General features: G+C 37.5%; 1 protein-coding gene across 1 annotated transcript in view; it reads left to right on the top strand.

Moving 5' to 3' along the window:
• The window catches only part of LOC115218379 (protein SDA1 homolog), a 61,134-nt gene that overhangs the window by 3,040 nt on the left and 38,872 nt on the right, over positions 1–19,222 (top strand). Inside the window, exons 2-7 of the mRNA XM_029788158.2 lie at positions 3,184–3,288; positions 6,472–6,570; positions 9,020–9,202; positions 10,816–10,881; positions 12,060–12,152; positions 16,021–16,095. Coding sequence (XP_029644018.1) covers positions 3,184–3,288; positions 6,472–6,570; positions 9,020–9,202; positions 10,816–10,881; positions 12,060–12,152; positions 16,021–16,095 — 621 coding nt within the window. The remainder of the gene's footprint in view (positions 1–3,183; positions 3,289–6,471; positions 6,571–9,019; positions 9,203–10,815; positions 10,882–12,059; positions 12,153–16,020; positions 16,096–19,222) is intronic.

Genomic DNA, 19,222 nt, shown 5'->3' with positions numbered 1-19,222 from the left:
TTGGGGCTGGGGGGGAACGGGTTGTCTATCGCTTCAACCAATGATTTGCAATCGCAGACTATAGCTCTCGAAGGCAGACTTCTCAGAGATGATACACTTCCATAGTGGTCATCATCCGGCACTCAGGCAGTGGCAAAAGATGGCAGGATGCAGTGACACAGATCAATGCAGACTGTAACGAGGAGGTGGAATCTGCAGAACATCTCTTGTTGAGATGTCCAGCCCTGATGGTTGAACGCTATATCTGCCAACTAGGGACTACAATGGATGAGATGATTTGTCCCCTTCTGCGGCTTTAGCGCTTCTGAGAGTTATCCTCAGGCACTTGAGGTCAACAACAACAGCAGCTGGAGTTAGGGACAAATCCAAATTGTGAGGTTTGATTGAATAAGGCTGTGGAGAGTTCTTCAGTGATGGGGATGCATAGTGTTTGAAGAAACCATGGTGGTTCTGACTGAATACTGCTCTTTTGTAGTCAGTGAGTGGGATAATGTTTTGTTGGTACATGCAGTGATTTTGTATTCATGTTGAAAACCCTATTGGCATGACCCAGTTTGGTTGGGGTTGTTTCTGAGGCCTCTGTTTATAAAGTCACTGCAGTTTTAGTATGGCTGTCGAGATTACGTGATGATGCTTGGATGTAGAAAGTTAAAGAGAAAGAAAGGGTCATACCATAATTTTAGGTGAGTGCAAGTAGGTTGTTGGTGTATTTGGAAGAAGTGTGGGATACAAAACTGAACATTTCACCTTCTCTTTGTTTACAATCAGCATGCACATAACAAGACAGAAGGAATGCACACTCAACCACACTACTTTTCCATACATGAGTCAGATGAGATTTCATTGAGGCCATCTCTAGCATAGCTAGAGTGTGTGCTGCCTGGGGCGATGCTTCCTTTTGCCACCCCTGGACCCCACAAAAAAACCACATATTGCCTACAGCAGACCCAAAACTACTGCCCCATTAAAAGTGTCACCCTACCGCCCCACCCCCCACCACTAAAGATATTCTAGTGGGCAGAGTTTTGTACTGCCAGATGCTTGTCTTGACACCAACCTTTATCTGTTACCTAACAAATTACCAACAGCACATATGTCAAGACGAGAGGAATTATGCATTCTGTCATATGCACGCTCACACACACAACGGGTTTCTTCTGGTGTCCATCTAATGAATGTCACTCACAAGGCATTGAATCCACCTGCAGCTAGCGGACAGTATCCATATCAGTGGGAGCATACTCTAAACCACATGGTTCTGGAGCAACCTTCTCACTGTCACAACTATATATATTTACGGAGATGTACTTGCATAGCAAGTGACTTGATCTGAGATCGTGTGCTGGAACGAAAGCAATTACAGCATGGAAGGTATTTATAAGCCATTTAAGAAACACACAGAGTTTTGTCAGTGAACAGGTCGCAGTCTCAAAGCGACGAAAATATTTTGACAAATTAAATTTAATTGTCGAAGTGTGTGTTTCTTAAATGGCTTATAAACACCTTCCACGCTGAAAATTGTTGTGATATATATTTATATTTTAGAGAAATTCACTACACCATTTTGGAAATATTTATTGGAGTGTCTGGAAGAATTTAACCTAGGGAACATCAGTGTCAAAATTTTGTTTTGCTTGAAGACAGGTTGCCGTTGGTTAGATTTCTGGGCTACAAAAACAGTTTTTTTTTCTTCCAAGAAAGTTAAAACACTATATGACAAAAAAATTCAGTTAAAGATAAAATTAAAATGCTAATAATAATCAAATAATCATTTTAATGTTGATGGGGTTCTCCTAATATCATTAATTAGCAATTGGAAGGCTAGGCTTAAAGTCAAGAAAGTCAAGGGAGATAACTCCAAAATCCAAACATTTGCATGCGAGCATGAAATGGGGAGAGTTTCGAATGTTTTTCACAATTGTCTAATAGTGACTATTCTAGAACATATCAGGTACGGCCATCGCCATATTATATTTAGTTAACTCTCCCTTAAGTTACGAGCCCAAATCCTGCTAGAATCAAAAACTGAATTTAATTTAATCAAATGGTTTTAATCATAATTATATTGCTTATCGATTTTGTTTTAATTATTGTTGTTGGATTATTTAGTAGATATTTACCAGTGATGACTTTTAAAAGTTAGTACATAAATTGCTTTTTTAATTATAACGTTTTTTTTATTGTGAATATATGTACAGCACACACGTACATAGTGCTACAGTGAACATGTAATAGGGGACAATATGACACATAGTTAATTTTTGGTCACTAAACTGGTTTGTTTGCTTTGCAAGGAAGCTTGCTAGACGCTCAGCAAGACAAAAGCTAGGCCTTCCTAAAGCACAGATGAAGCCATCATAGTGTTGACAACCATCTAGTAGTGATGCTTGTTGACATAGAAATACATGAGATGGTGACCAAGAACGTAAGACCACACTGGGACGTTGAATCCAAGTTCTTGTCAACCTCTGTCTCACAGAAGAGTACTCTGATGTGAAACATCCACTCTCTGGTAAGAACCTTATAGGACTATATATCTACCATATATACTTTATAGGACTTTATATACATACAGAGTGTTCCCTCTGTGTTATGCACTCCTGCTCACACAACTTTTTAATTTCATTTCAACAGATGATGATGAACCGATCGTGGCCGTTGCCAGCCTCCTCTGGCACCTGTGCTGGTGACACGTAAAAAGCACCCACTACACTCACGGAGTGGTTGGCGTTAGGAAGGGCATCCAGCTGTAGAAACTGCCAGATCAGACTGGAGTCTGATGCAGTCTCCTGGCTTCCCATTTTATTCAGCTTTTTGCTCACATTGTTTTAAATTAATCATGCATCATCTTGTAGCTGTGAGATTTTGATGAGGTAGCTGTTAATTTTTGGAGTGATATTGTAGGGTTAGTGTGAGAGGCCAGATCTGACCAGTTTGAGCATAAAAGAGGCAGAATGCTTTGGCCAGATATGGCTGGTTTAAAATGTTAAAGGGTTAAACAGCTAAATCTTTGTCATCAAATTCATCGGATGCCATATACACATATGCTTGTTCAAACGTAAGATTGAACATCCAAACTTTATTCCATTACATCAGTCTCACCAGTTTGGCTGATGGAGTTGATGCGGTTTTTGTGTTTTTGACATCAGTGATTGATGAGTAATATTAATTTGTTTCTTTCAGTTTTTGCAACAACACCAGCACTTCATTTCAACTTTGGAAATTTTTCAACTTAAACCCAGTCAGTACTCCAAGAGTTTGGATGAAATGATCATGTTCCTAGCACAGGTATTTTTGTTTTCTTATGTGTGAATGCAGTATGCTAAAAAACTAATTGTTTCAGGTACTTTCTGTTGCAATATGGCGTCTTTTTAAAGTTATGCATATAAGCTATTTGCTTATAATTATCATCCTACAAATTGGGTGGGTTTCAAATTTTTTTTTTTTTTTTTTTATAGTTGCTACCCTTTTGTTACCAACCCGGCTGAAGCCGGCTCTGGCACTGAGTACAAATGTCTTATTTTCATAAGTTTTGAATCTAAATCTTCCACCAAACCTTTGTCACAATTTATGTGCTTAACACTAGCTTAACCCTCTTTTTACTGTATATTTTTTTAGATGCTCTCTGTTTCTTTCAATTCCTTTAAATTTAACAAAGAATTTAGTAAAATAACTTAGTTATCATTCAACTAGTGTTAGGAACATAAATTGTGACTAAGGTTTGGTGTGAGATTTTAATTCAAAACTTCTGAAAACAAGACTTTTGTACTATAGAGCCAGAGCCGGTTTCAGCCAGGTTGGTAACGAAAGGGTTAAAGATAACTAAGTTATTTTACTAAATTCTTTGTTATATTTAAAGTAATTGAAAGAAACAGAGAGCATCTGAAAATAAATACAGTAACAAAAGGGTTAAGCGGTGCTGATCTCTAAACATAGAGGGAACATGTAGAAAAAGTAGACCCAGGAAGATATGGGACGAAGTGCTGAGAAAGGATCAACAGACATTGGAACTCATGGAGAGGATGACAGGGGCCGTAACTCCTGACAATTTGTTGTGCTTGAAAAGATATTTCAAATACGCCAAGCTAAAAGCATGGTTGTCTCTGCATACAGGCTTGACCCCTGCATCTCTCTCCAGCTGAGCATTCCTAATCTTATGGGCTCATGGGTGCTGGTGGCATGTAAAAAAACACCTGTACCAGTGCCATGGAAAAGCACCTGTGCTGGTGCTGTGTAAGAGCACTCAGTACATTCAGTAAAGTGGTTGGCAATTAGGAAGGGCATCCAGCCATAGAAACGATGCCAAAACAAGCATGGAACCTGGCCAGCTCCTGTCAAAAACCACCAACCGATCGTAGCTGTTACCAGCCTCCCCTGGCACCTGTGCCAGTGGCATGCAAATAGCACCATCCGTACATGGTCGATGCCAGTGCCACCTTGACTGGCTCCCGTGCCAGTGGCACATAAAAAGCACCAACCGATCATGGCCGTTACCAGCCTCCCCTGGCACCTGTGCCGGTGGCACGTAAAAAGCACCAACCGATCATGGCCGTTGCCAGCCTCGCCTGTGGCACGTAAAAAGCACCCACTACACTCACAGAGTGGTTGGCATTAGGAAGGGCATCCAGCTGTAGAAACACTGCCAGATCAGACTGCAGCCTCCTGGCTTCCTAGACCCAGGTCGAACCGTCCAACCCATGCTAGCATGGAAAGCGACGTTAAACGATGATGATGATGATGGACCCTCATTAGCCATTCACTGTTTAAAAACTAGTTTTATAAAAACTTCTTTCCAAATTCCTATTTTGTTATTCACACATCAACTTGTGTAAGTTGAACTCTGTAAAATGTTAGAGAAAGAAACCTAGCAGTTTCTTGCAATAAATACATCTGAAGCAAAAATTTTTCTGGGACCCCTAAAATACTACTGGGGAACTCCAAATTATTATTTTGCTTGTGTTGGTCCTGAAAAATCATATACGGACCCTGATTGAGAACCACTGCTCTAGAGGAAAAGGTTATAAGCTTTTACAAGTACTCTGAGACTAGTGAGATCAATGCAGGTTATGTTACAAATCAATGACTGCAGAGAAGAGACGGACAAAAAAGGAATTTGAGAGGATGCTCTGGGAAGAAAGGATTTGGTGTAGTGGTTAGCGCAGAGTTAGGGTTAGGGGTGGTTGGGCATGCTTCAGGGTAATGGGAAAAAGAGGGAGAGAAGTGATGGAAAGGACTTTATGTGTAGAGACCATGTAATAATGGTACAAAAAGCTGGGAGAGAAGACAACACTCCATGAGCCATGGGTTGGAGTGGGTTGCTGAGTGACTTGCGAACTTACACGGGAAGCTATTTTAATTTTTTTTTGCGCATTTGAGGTTTTCTGGATGTAAGTAGTTGTTTCTTTTACTTGTTTCAGTCATTGGACTGCAGCCATGTGGTAGCACCACATTGAAGGGTTTAGTCAAACAGACTAGCCTCTCTATTTATTTTATAAAGTCTGGCCCTCGTGCTGGTGGCACGTAAAAGCACCCACTACACTCTCAGAGTGGTTGGCATTAGAAAGGGCATCCAGCTGTAGAAACTGCCAGATCAAGGTTGGAGCCTGGTGCAGCAATCTGGTTCGCCAGTCCTCAATCAAATCGTCCAACCTATGCTAGCATGGAAAGCAGATGTTAAGCGATGATGATGATGATATTTATTCTGTCAGACTGCTTATTTGTGGGGATATAAACAAGCCATCATTGGATGCCAAGGTGGGCACACCCCAAAAAATGACAGGCTTTCAAACATTCGCTGTCTAACAAATTCACTCACAAGGCATTGGTCAGCCTAGAGCTAAAGTAGGAAACCCTTGCCCAAAGTGCCATGCAATGAGACTCAACCCCAAACCATGTACTTGCAAAATGAAGCAACTGGGCTTTAAATATGAACCAGTGGTTGGTAGATAAGGCAGACGTGTGAACATTTAATTGAAAGGGTACACAAAAGGTTTTGTATACGAATCAATGAGAGAAGACTTTCCATAGTTACTCAGTATGAAACATCTCTCTCTATATATATATAAACGGCAAAATGTCTGTCTGTGTGTGTGTGTGTATCCTTTATACAAATCCACAATTTTTCAGTTAGAGGGCTCGCACTTTCTATGGTCATTCATCTTTACATTTCCCCAGTCACCCCGCAAAGCCATTAAAAAATCAATAGAAGTGACTTTTTTGTGAATTTTCTATACAAAACCCAATCAAAATGCGCGAAACTTGATACGCCAATTGAATGCCAGCAGGCTGTATGTGATTGGTTGGAGATTTAGACAGTACTCGCGTGTATGTGCGCACGTATGCAGCTGTATATGCATGCACTAGCACTATGACTCGGCAACGCTGGGTCATAGTGCTAGTGAATATTAAAATGATGCTGCTGATGATAAATTTTAACATCCTTGGCATGTTTTTGTTTCTGGTTTGTTACAGGTAGCACATTGTTATGCAGAGCATCTGACTGATTTCCCCCAGCAACTTAAAGAATTGCTTTTGAGACATTCTACGGTATTGGACCCTACTATAAGAATGGTAAGTCTGTATCTATTTTATATGGTCCTGTCACTAGGTGACGGTAGGGGTATGCTCCCCTGCTTGCAATTTTATATATATATATATTTCCCTTGTGCCGGTGGCACATGACCTGCTGTGCTTGTGGAGACCTATTGAGTCAAGTATATCAACATCAAAATAAATATCAAATGGAAATTGTAGCTGTGATACCTGTGCTGGTGGCTCGTAAAAAGAACCATTCAAACGTGGCCGATGCCAGCGCTGCCTTGACTGGCTTCTGTGCCAGTGGAACGTAAAAAGCACCTACTACACTCATGGAGTGGTTGGCATTAGGAAGGGCATCCAGCTGTAGAAACACTGCCAGATCAGACTTGAGCCTGGTGCAGCCCTCTGGCTTCCCAGACCCCGGTCAAACCGTCCAACCCGTGCTAGCATGGAAAACGGAAGTTAAACGATGATGATGATATATATTGCGTGCAGAAGTGAACTGCCATCCCTCTAGCAGACAAGGTGTCCAGCACTGAGGAATGCCACAAATAACCCGAAACTAGGACTGTTCTACTGGTCCTGTTGCTAGGTAATGGTTGGGGTACACTCCCTTGCTTGCAAATTTATCGTATGCAGCTGTGCATCGTTAACCAGCTAGAGATGTCCTCTTGGGGTTAAAAAATCGCAGTAGAGTCTGCTCAGACAGACAGCCATGTTAAAGTGGCTACAAATATTACTTAATTCTAAATCTATTTTCTGAAATTTTACTTATTTACTTTTATTACATGGGATCAGTGTGGTAAAAATTATGGTTCACCAGAATAATATCATGGGATCTTTTCGGTTTGAACGGCAGTTTTTAACATAATTTCTAGGTAACTAAAAAATGTTAAACTTCGGATACTGGTAGAATGTGTTTATAAAACATCTTTTTCTCTTGGCTTTATTGAGAAAATTCTATAGTTTGTGAGATATTTGTTGTTTTTTTTTCTTCAATTTCTGCAATTTCAACCAATCAGTGATGTCTATTGAGGTAAAAAAGCATTCTGTGCCGTATGAATATGTCCCTCGTTTAAGAAACAGATTGGGTTTATTTATATTTGTGAAGAAAAAAAGATACCCTTCCACCACCCCTAACCCTAAAAGAGATTGAAATGCAATAGATCGATTCTAGGGTCATAATTATGGGTGACAATTTCATGACACCGCTAGAAAAAACTGCTGTTCAAACCGAAAAGATCCATATCATGTAGTAACTATTTATCCCACTCTGTGTTCTGAATTCAAATCCTTCCAGAATGTAACATTTATGTACAGCAATCATTTAAGTCAACTTCATTTCTTTGGTACAATCTTATGGCCACATGTTATTGAAGAAAATCATTATTGTTAGTGGGGCTGATTTCCCAGTTTCCATGATAAACATATTTTCCCCCTGGACGGGACAGCAGTCCACTGCAGGATTACTTGTATTTGCCAGCTGAGAGCGCTGGAACAGCATGAAATGAAGTGTTTCGGTCAGGAACGCAACACGTCGACTGGTCCAGGGATTGAAACCACAATCTTATGATCATGAGTCCACTAATCCATGTGTCTCTGCTTCTGGAATAGAAATGTTAGTGGAATAGAAATGTTAGTGGGTTTGATAGAACATTTTGTATTTAGTTGCATGTCTTTATGTTGGGAGTTCAAGTCACAGCAAGGCATGTTAAATGTTGTAATTGATGAAATGGATGTCTCCTGCTTTGAAATTTGTGGCCTTCACACCAGTGCAACAAATCATTATTATCGTCATGGTTATTAGTCACAGTAATGGAATGACAGTATTGTTAGATTATCAGGGAAAAATGTCTTGCAGTATTAGTTCCTGCACTTGGCATAGGGAATTCTGAAATCAAATCCATTAAGATCAACTTTGCTTTTCTTCCTTTAGCTGATGCTGGCATACATGGAAGAATAATTGGATCTTTTCGGTTTGAATGGCAGTTTTTTCTAGCGGTGTCATATGAAATTGTCACCCATAATTATGACCCTAGTATCGATCTATTGCATTTCAATCTGTTTTAGGGTTAGGGTTAGGCGGGGGGTATCTTTTTTTCTTCACAAATGTAAATAAACCCAATCTGTTTCTTAAACGAGGGACATATTCATACGGCACAGAATGTTGTTTACCTCAATAGACATCATCGATTAGTTGAAATTGCAGAAATTGAAACTATAGAATTTTTCTCAATAAAGCCAAGAGAAAAAGATGTTTTATAAACACATTCTACCAGTATACGAAGTTTAAAAGTGTTTAGTTACCTGGAAATTATGTTAAAAAACTGCCGTTCAAACTGAAAAGATCCGAATAATTCTTAAAATGATAGTGATGATAATGATGGTCATAGATTTAACCTTAATTTGCCAGGATTCTCCCATTTCACGTTCTTTATGCACATGCATGACTAAATGAAATGTCTGTTTTCTTTTTCCACAGTCCCTTTGCCGTGCCCTAATTCTTTTAAGGAATAAAAGTTTGATATCAGGTGTAGATCTGTTGCAACTGTTTTTCCAACTCTTCATCTGCTCGGACAAACTTCTTCGAAAAACCCTTTATTCATATGTTGTATCAGATATCTACAATGTAAATGCCAAACATAAAAATGGCAAATTGAACAGGGTAAGTAAAAATGTCAACTGTGTCTTTTCCTTCTCTTTAAACCCTTTCATTACTGTATTTACTTTGAGATGCTCTGTGCTTTTTCCAATTATTTTAAATATAACAAAGAATTTAGTAAAATGACATCGTTATCATTCAGCTAGTGTTAGGAACATGAATTGTGACTAAGATTTGGTGGAAGATTTTAATTCAAAACTTATGAAAACAAGACATCTCTCTATATTTAAACGGCAAAATGTCTGTGTGTGTGTGTGTGTGTGTCCTTTATACAAATCCACAATTTGTCAGTTAGAAGGCTCGCACTTTCTATGGTCATTCAAAACCGTCCAAGGTTGGTCGTGCACATCTTTACATTTCCCCAGTCACCCTGCAAAGCCATTAAAAAATCAATAGAAGTGACTGTTTTTGTGAATTTTCTATCCAAAACCCAATCAAAATGCCTGAAACTTGATACGCCAATTGAATGCCAGCTAGCTGTATGTGATTGGTCGGAGATTTGGACAGTACTCGCGTGTATGTGTGCACGCATGCATCTTTATATGCATGCACTAGCATTATGACCCAGCAACGCCGGGTCATAGTGCTAGTTTATACTAAAGAGCCAGAGCCAGTTTCAGCTGGGTTGGTAACGAAAGGGTTAATTAGTCACTTGGCTCTAAGTAAAAAATAATATTGATGTTTTAGTTATCAAGTTGAGGGTGTTACAAAGTTGTGAAGTTTTCAGGGATTCAGTCTATGAAAATATTGATTCCTGGTTGTAACTGGAATTTCGTGTCTTTTGTATTGCTAATGTTTAAAGAAATGCATGGATACCATTCAGTATTATATCCTTAAGAAATATTAGTTCAAGAAACCATTATTTTTAGTGTGTTACAGATTATTGTTTTTCTTTGTGGGTATAGAACTGCTGCATAGCTGACATTTACAAGTCTTACTTTTATTAACCATCTTTTTGAAAAAGGTAAAATATTTGTTAGTAACTCACTGAAGTCAATCGAATATATTTTCAGCATAATGAAAATAATCATTAGTCATTAATCATTACGATTTGGGTTGTAATAGCTGAGTAATTTATAGTGAGTAGTCCAGATTTTAAGATTGGTAATTGTTCCATATAGTATCATATCTCATCCAATTGATTATACACAGAATAACACTTAAGAGAAAGAGGGTCTGCTTAGCAAGAGGGAGAGAAGGATCACTATTATGATAAGGGGCCCTTTCAGTGCTAAGTGGAACATAAATATGATTGAGAAAAGTAATTGGAAATATTAAGTATATTACTTTTGTGCCTACGTCTTTCAATTGCATGTTTAACCCTTTAGTGTTTAAACCGGCCATATCCTGTCCAAATATTCTACATGTTTTATATTCAAACTGGCCATATCCAGCCTCTTACACCTAACCTACATTGACATTCTAAAAATAGACAATCACATCATTGAAACCTCAAAGCTATGAGATAATGTATGATTAATTCAAAACAATTTGAGTGAAAAAGTATTACATTTAACAGAGTAATCTGAACACTAAAGGGTTAACTCAGCATTTCCTGTACATATATATGAAGAATTCAAACTCTAATAGAATTTATATTTTTATTTTCTCCTCAGACTTTGCAAAATTTCATGTATGACATGTTGAAGGACAGCAATGCAATTGCAGCTAAAAAGTCTCTGGTATGTTTATAAGAACTTTTTCTCTCTCTTAAAACCTTTTGAAATCTGTTTGCTATTTCTAAAAAATATTTTTTTTTCCTACCTGAAGCACACTTCCTGTATCAAAAGTAATGCATTAAAATTACCTGGTTTGATAAATTTATCCATCATAAAATCTCATCAGTCTTTAGGTCATGTTGTTTTCTAATTCATAACTAAACTTGGAATTCCACACCATCCATCTTATTCATATCTACTGGTCTCTTTTCTTCTCAGTGTAATTAAACATATTTCTCTATAATACTCATATAGGCATAGGAGTGGCTGTGTGGTAAGTAGCTTGCTTACGTACCACATGGTTCTGGGTTCAGTCCCACTGCGTGGCACCTTGGGCAAGTGTCTTCTACTATAGCCTTAGGCCGACCAAAGCCTTGTGAGTGGATTTAGTAGACGGAAACTGAAAGAAGCCTGTCGTATATATGTATATATATATATATATGTGTGTGTGTATGTTTGTCTGTGTTTGTCCCCCAACATTGCTTGACAACCGATGCTTGTGTGTTTACGTCCCTGTAACTTAGCAGTTCAGCAAAAGCGACCAATAGAATAAGTACTAGGCTTACAAAGAATAAGTCCCTGGGTCGATTTGCTCGACTAAAGGCAGTGCTCCAGCATGGCCGCAGTCAAGTGACTGAAACAAGTAAAGAGTATAAGGAGCAGCACTCTTGTTGACCTGTGATTTCCTATGTCAAAGATTCCATATTTAACATCATAATACATCTTTACATTGAGCTGGTTTCATTTTGATTAACTATTCTTGTAGGAGAGTCACATGTCTCCTTTCATAAATTTCTCTTGCAAAATAACTTTTAAATAGATAATCATCTTTTTGGGGTTTTTTTTTTAAATAAGAAATATTTTACTTTCAAAAATGCAAGCTTAAATAAATATTTTTAGCAATGATATTGGGAAATACATTAGCTGCTGCATGCATTTTACATGCAATTTTTGTCTTTTTTGACACTTGATTAAACATCTGCAAACCATATCCATTTTCTGTCTATTCTGTTGTAATTACAAGAGCTACTTCTCTGACGGTACTTCTCATCTTTCTTTAGTATCTGCTGTGTTCTGTTTGGATTCTATACTAAATACATGTATACACTCAAGTCAGTTAATATTTGATTCTTATTTTGCAGGATGTTATGATTGAGCTGTATCGAAGAAACACATGGAAAGATGCCAAAACAGTCAATGTTATCAGCACAGCATGTTTCTCAAAAGTAACCAAGGTAACAGACACCTCTGCTATTTTGTAATAGTCATTAGTTGTATATATATATATATACCGGAGTAGAGACATAAATGTGAAACAAGGTGGAAAAAAGAGTACTCAAATACCAGAGGTAGAGTAATATGCTTTATTTAAAAGCAGCAGAAATATAACAAAAGCTGTTACTCGGAGTCTCATGTTCCCGTTCGTTGGACAGTTTTTGTTTTTTTCAACAAAACTGTCCGCCGAACGGGAAGGTGAAACTCTGAGTAACAGCTTTTGTTATATTTCTGTTGCTTTTAAATAAAGTATATATATATATATGTATGTATATATATTTCTGTTGGTCTTGCAGTTAACCAGCTCAGATGAGTTTGTATTGAATAAAACCATTGCAGATCAGTGGTCAGTAGGTTGTTTGCCTACAGGTATAGTCTAGTCTGTAACTATTTGTATCTTGGGTAAAGATAAGAGGGGAAAATTGTATTGTCTTAAACTTTACCCCCTTTTTCAGAAGTGATTGCAACTTCACCAGAGATACTGAAGAATAAAAATGAAATCATTTCATCATCATCATCGTTTAACGTCTGCTTTCCATGCTAGCATGGGTTGGATAGTTCGACTGGGGTCTGGAAAGCCAGGCGGCTGCACCAGGCTCCAATCTGATCTGGCAAAGTTTCTACAGCTGGGTGCCCTTCCTAACACCAACCACTCTGTGAGTGTAGTGGGTGCTTTTTACATGCCACCGGCACAGGGGCAAGAGGAGGCTGGCAAACGGCTAAAAATCACAAAATATCGATAGAAGAATAATAAACAAAAAGGCATTTCTTCCAGCTCTTTCCATCGTAAGTTCAAATCCCACTGCGGTTAACTTTGTCTTTGATTCTTTCAGGAATGATAAGATATAGAATCAGTCAAATACTGGGATGGCTAAATCTACTGGTCATCCCTCTTCCCCTAAAATTGCTATCCTTGTGCCTAAATTTGAAGCAATTTTAATTGAAAGAAAAAAAAAGGATTCAAAATGAAATTCTTTCTGGGAAAAGGTCACCTCTATTAGGCGACATTTTTTTCCCTCTTTAATCCTTACAGTTCCTCCTTATGGGAAATATTTTGGATAACCTGTAACTGAAAGTAATTGTGATGTGTCAGAGTTAACCACAGTGGGATTTGAACTTATAATGGAAAGATCTGGAAGAAATGCCTTTAATGTGCCTTTAATTTTTCTATCTATATTTTGTGATTTTTAAAATAAATATAGGATACACATCAGAAACCCATTTGAGCATTTACAAGATATCTTTAAAAAAAGAAGATAAATAGTTTATTTGTAAGGAACAGGTATCATTTATTTGGTATGGTAATTACTGAAAGGAATTGTGATGTGTCAGAGTTAATTCCCTTGCGTAAAGGGAAATAACTCATTAAATTCTAGCTATATGATATACAAAATATTTTTTTTAACACTTCTCCTGAGCAAAAAACAGTCATTTCAGCTACGGGACTGTACAATACTTGCTATTTCAAATTCAGATTTCTGTACATGTATAAACCCGGACGTAGATGTAAAAATTACTTACACGAAAACTGTTTTCATTGAAGTTTCTAGACATTCAAATACAGATTAACAATAATGTTAAAAGCGTTACCCACTTAAAAATATTTATGCGGTGTCTAGAAAAAAATTATTAGCTCAATGACTACAAATATTTTCAGCCTTTATGTAAATACAGGAGATGGCTCTTCAGTGAAGCATAGATTTCGGACCTTTTCGGTTTGAACGGCAGTTTTTTCTAGCAGTGTCATATGAAATTGTCACCCATAATTATGACCCTAGAATCGATCTATTGCATTTCAATCGGTGTTAGGGGTGGGGGAAGGGTATCTTTTTTTCTTCAGAAATGTAAATAAACCCAATGTGTTTCTTAAACGAGGGACATATTCATACGGCACAGAATGTTTGTTTTTTTACCTCAATTGACGTCATTGATTGGTTGAAATTGCAGAAATTGAAGAAAAAAAATAACAAATATCTTACAAACTATAGAATTTTCTCAATAAAGCTAAGAGAAAAAGATGTTTCATAAACACATTCTACCAGTATAGGAAGTTTAAAATTTTTTAGTTACCTAGAAATTATGCTAAAAACTGCCGTTCAAACCGAAAAGATCCTAGATTTCTGTATTATTGCCAAGAGTAGTAATCAAAGATTAATTACTTTCATCATCATCATCATATGTCCGTTTTCCGAGCTGGCATGCGTTGGACGGTTTGACAGGATCTGGCAAGTTAAAGGACTAATGGTTGACCTTAACTCATCACAAATATTTCTAATTCAATACTTCTTTTTCCTTTCTTTCCTATGTTTTGCTGGGTTTACAAAGCTCTAATTTAGCCGAGCTGGTTACTTACGAATTGCCGTTCAGTACATCGATAACCAAGTTCCTTAACCATTTCTTTCTGATGGAATTAACCATCAGATCATTAACGAATATTGGGTGCTCCTTTGGCAAGTGAGCTACCAGGGAGTACTTTTCAGTCAACGTTTCAATTTCTGAAAAACCCATAAGATTTTGGCTAAAGATTTTTTTTTACAATGTGATCAACAACGAGACGAAGGCAGTTACATTTTTACAAGAAACCAGCACTAAATTCACATCATTTCTCAAGGAAAAGAAACGGGCCTATTTGCCATCTGATCTACAATTTAAAGGGAGATTACTTTATGTTACTTTTTAGTTAGTGCTACCATGTTAGATCTATGTGAGCAAATTTACTTTGGTGGGTGATCTATGTGCTTATTTTTATTATTATTAAATTAAAATGTGAAGGCGCATGGCTCAGTGGTTAGAGCGTCGAGCCTACGATTGTGAGGTTGTGTTCTTGAGCAAGACACTTTATTTCACATTGCTCCAGTTCACTCAGCTGTAGAAATGGGTTGCAACGTCACAGGTGCCAAGCTGTATCGGCCCCTTTGCCTTTCCCTTGAATAACACTGGTGGCGTAGAGAGGGGAGGCTGGTATGCATGGGTGACGGCTGGTCTTCCATAAACAACCTTGCCCGGGCTTGTACCTGGGAGTGTAAACTTTCTAGGTGCAATCCCACGGTCAATCATGACCGAAGGGAGTCTCAAAAATAGTAAGAATTTAAAATATATATATAATTGCAATGCTAATTATGTACAAAATAATTTAAAAAGTAACCTGAAGTAATCTGCCAAAGGTGCACCGAATATTGTCTTTGACAGTTCAGCATCCTATGCAGAAGTGAAGTTTATTTCTCACATGCTTAACACGATGTAACTGGAATTTTAATTTTTTTTTACTTATGTATTGCACCATGGCCATGTTGGGGCACTACCCAGAAGAGTTTATTCAAACAAATTGAACCCCAGTATTCTGTATTTGATTCTTATTCTATCAGCCTCTTTTGCTGAATTGTTAAACTATGAGGATGTAAACAAACCATCACTGGTTGTCAAACAGTGGCAGGGAACAACCACAAAGACACACACACACATGTCAAAATATGACGTGTGTGTGTGTGTGATATGGCTTGACGAATTCGACAGTAGCTGACAAACCAGAGAGCTGAACCAGACTCTAGTTGCCTATTTTGGTATGATTTCTATGGCTGGATGCCCTCGGTTATACCACTATTTCCATCTACCAGATTCACTCAGGTTATAGCAGAAGATACTTGTCCAAAGTGCTGCACAGTGGGACTGAACCTGACACCACATGGTTACAAAGCAAGCTTCTTCACCATGCAGCCATCCCTGTGCCTACAAACATTTCACAGACAAAACATTTACTTTAATATACTTTCTCACACATGGTTTATCATTATATATATATATAGTTTACTTTGGTATTTCTTTTTGCAGATAATGGTAGCCGCCTTGAAGTTCTTTTTGAGTATTGACCCAACTCATGACAGTGAGAGCGAGAGTGAGGAAGAGGTCAGTTTGGTTTCTTATTCCCTTTATTGTATATATTATATATTCAGTAAAATTTAGATTCAGATGAATATGGTACTTGAGTTAAAGGTGCCAGAATTTTGTATGGTATTATCCATATAAATCAAATGGGGTGATTATTATCAAAATAAGCAACAAGGATATCCAAGGTAGTGTACTACAAAATCTATATATGGCTGAAGATTGCTTGACATTTTAAAACTGATGTAATACTTACAGTGTTTAATAAAATGAAGTAGCATGAAACGATTGTACTACACTACCTTGGATATCCTTGTTGCTTATTTTGAATATATATATATATATATATATATATACTAGCAGCAAAGCCCGACGTTGCCCAGGTATGGAAGGCGTCCCCTAGACAGTCTGTGGCTTGTGTTTAATACACAAATCGGTTTGCTATGTGTGCCACATATGATTTAATTAACTGATTTTTTCCAATAATAAATTATCCTATTGGAATAAAAAGGGCCATATAGCTCCTTGGAGCAGACATGATGCTCGCTGTGAATTAAAAAAAAAATTCCTGCCAATTTGTGAAAGATATTGTCGAAAATATGTCATCTTGAATTTGAACGCGATTTCCCAAAATGGCATGATTTTATCGATTTTTTTCTCATGGTAAGGTATTGCATGGAAAACTAATGTCAGAATTAAGTTTCTTAGGGTAACATTAAGCTTCGCCATGAGTTTGGTGAAAATCAATTGCAAGTTGCGAAAACTACAACAGAAAATGTGTTGCATATGAAAAGCTTAGATTCTCGACCCCATGTCGAATTTATCGATTTTTTTCAGAACTTGGGGAACTTTTCAAAACTTTCGCTGCGTTAGTTTTGAATTATGACATTGGGCTATGTGTGTGTCAAGTTTCATCAGAATCGGTTGAAAGCCGTGGTCAGTGTGAGGGTACAACCTGACAGACACACAGACAGACAAACTGCCATTTATATATAGAGGGATATATATATATATATATATATATATAGTGTTTAAGTTAAATGAGTTTAGTTTGAGTTTAGTTTTCTGTTTCAGTTAATCATCATCATCATCATTTAATGTCCATTTTCCTTGCTGACATGAAGCTGCCAAACCGGAGATCTGAACCAGGCTCTAGTTGCCTGTTTTGGCATGATTTCTATGGCTGGATGCCCTTCCTATTTGCCAGTCATTTTACAGAGTGTACTGGGTGCTTTTTATGTGGCCCCAGCATGGTTAACAGCATAATTGAAATCTAGAATAAAAATATTACGGAGATGTACTTGCATAGCAAGTGACTTGATCTAAGATCGTGTGCTGGAACGGAAACAATTGCAGCATGGAGGGTGTTTATAAGCCATTTAAGAAACATACAAAAATCCGTTAGATTCACTTCAACATTTAGATTTAATTTGTCAAAATATTTTCGCCACTTTGAGACTGCAACCTGTTCACTGACAAAATTCTGTGATGCAGCATGGAACATACACACACACACATATATATATATATGACGGGCTTCTTTCAGTTTCCATCTACCAAAATCCACTCACAAGGCTTTGGTCGGCCCGAGGCTATAGTAGAAGACACTTGCCCAAGGTGCCACGCAGTGGGACTGAACCCAGAACCATGTGGTTGGTAAACAAGCTACTTACCACAGAGCCACTCTTAATCGCTTTTTTTTAAAAGTAAAAAGTACATGCTCCTAACTAATTAATAAACGGCTTTCTTTATAATAGAATAGATGTCACTTCAGTATGACATCAGGATGTACCCTTGATAAAATATATTTTTTAAAAACGTCACAGTGAATTTTTAATTCTGTTCAGACTTGCACAATCCAGAAACTTTATAAAAATCTCAATCTTGCCAATGACTACAGACGTTATCTAACTGGTAAAAGTAAAGTATCAGACTTTGAACTCTAACAGTCTCAAGTGTGGTTCTTTGACTTAAGCATGTTAAGACTAAGCTGTTCTGCAAACATCCAAATGGTGTTTAAATGCAATTAATTGCAACTGTTATCTCTCGACTGCAAGATTTTAGTGGTTTTTTATCAGGCTGTTTTTTGTTTTAAGAATTGATAATATTGATATGTCTGCAGTACTTTTGTTGTTTTATTTTTATCATTAAAGCTTGTAATCTTTGTGAAATGTAACGAAGACTAGGGAGAAAAAGGTTACTGTTTATAGCAGTTGTGGTGGTGGTGGTGGTGGCAGGGGTGAGAAATAATAATGGTAGCAGCAGTAGTGGTAGTCATGTTTTGCTCTGAGCAAACTTACCTGTGATCAGATTATTCTAGCTGTAACCATTTCATCTTATCTATAATTACATGATAAAGTTTTTAGAGTCTAAGATTCTTACATAACTGTTTCCTTGTTGTCTTGTAGTAGTAGTAGTAGTAATAGCAGCAGTAGTAGTTGTAAAATAAAAAATAAATGTGCCCTTTTTAAAGCCTAGCCAGGCTCATGGGTCCGGTTTCCTGGTTTCCATGGCGTATGTGTTCCCCAGCTGGACTGGACGCCAGTCCATTGCAGCGTTACACATTTTTGCCAGCTGAGTGGACTGGAGCAACGTGAAATGAAGTGTTTTGCTCAAGAACACAACGCGCCGCCCGGTCCAGGAATCAAAACCACAATCTTACGATCATGTTGCTGACACTCTAACCACTAAGCTGCGCGCCTCCACAGTAGTAGTTGTAGTAGCAGCTTAAGCTTTCAACATATTTAAGAAGTTACTGTATCATATGCAACTAATATAAGTTATTAGGGGTCCTGAATTTAGGGTTATAAGTTCAGTATACCACAAGAGTAAAACTCATGATGTTTAATCCCTAATTTAGTTTTCGGATGTTTTGGGCTCCTGTCATTTTTGCTTCGGTCTCTCTGGTATCCATAAAAGATGCAATAATAGTAAGCTAGTGTTTGCAGTTTTATTGACTATACCTGCTTTAATAAAAAGGATTTAATAAAACTAATATCAGGAAATAACATCATTTTTAAATGACTGAGAGAATATTGCACTGGGCTAAATATCATACAATATATGATTTCATCTTTCTGCATTCTAAGTTCAAACTCTATAAAGATTGATTTCATTTTATGCCATTCTTCACCTATTAAGTTATAAA

The sequence above is a fragment of the Octopus sinensis genome, linkage group LG13 (genome assembly GCF_006345805.1).
Source record: "Octopus sinensis linkage group LG13, ASM634580v1, whole genome shotgun sequence".
Classification (NCBI taxonomy): Eukaryota; Metazoa; Mollusca; class Cephalopoda; order Octopoda; family Octopodidae; genus Octopus; species Octopus sinensis.
Note: the sequence above shows the minus strand (reverse complement) of the source record. Positions and strands in the feature narration are given on the sequence as shown.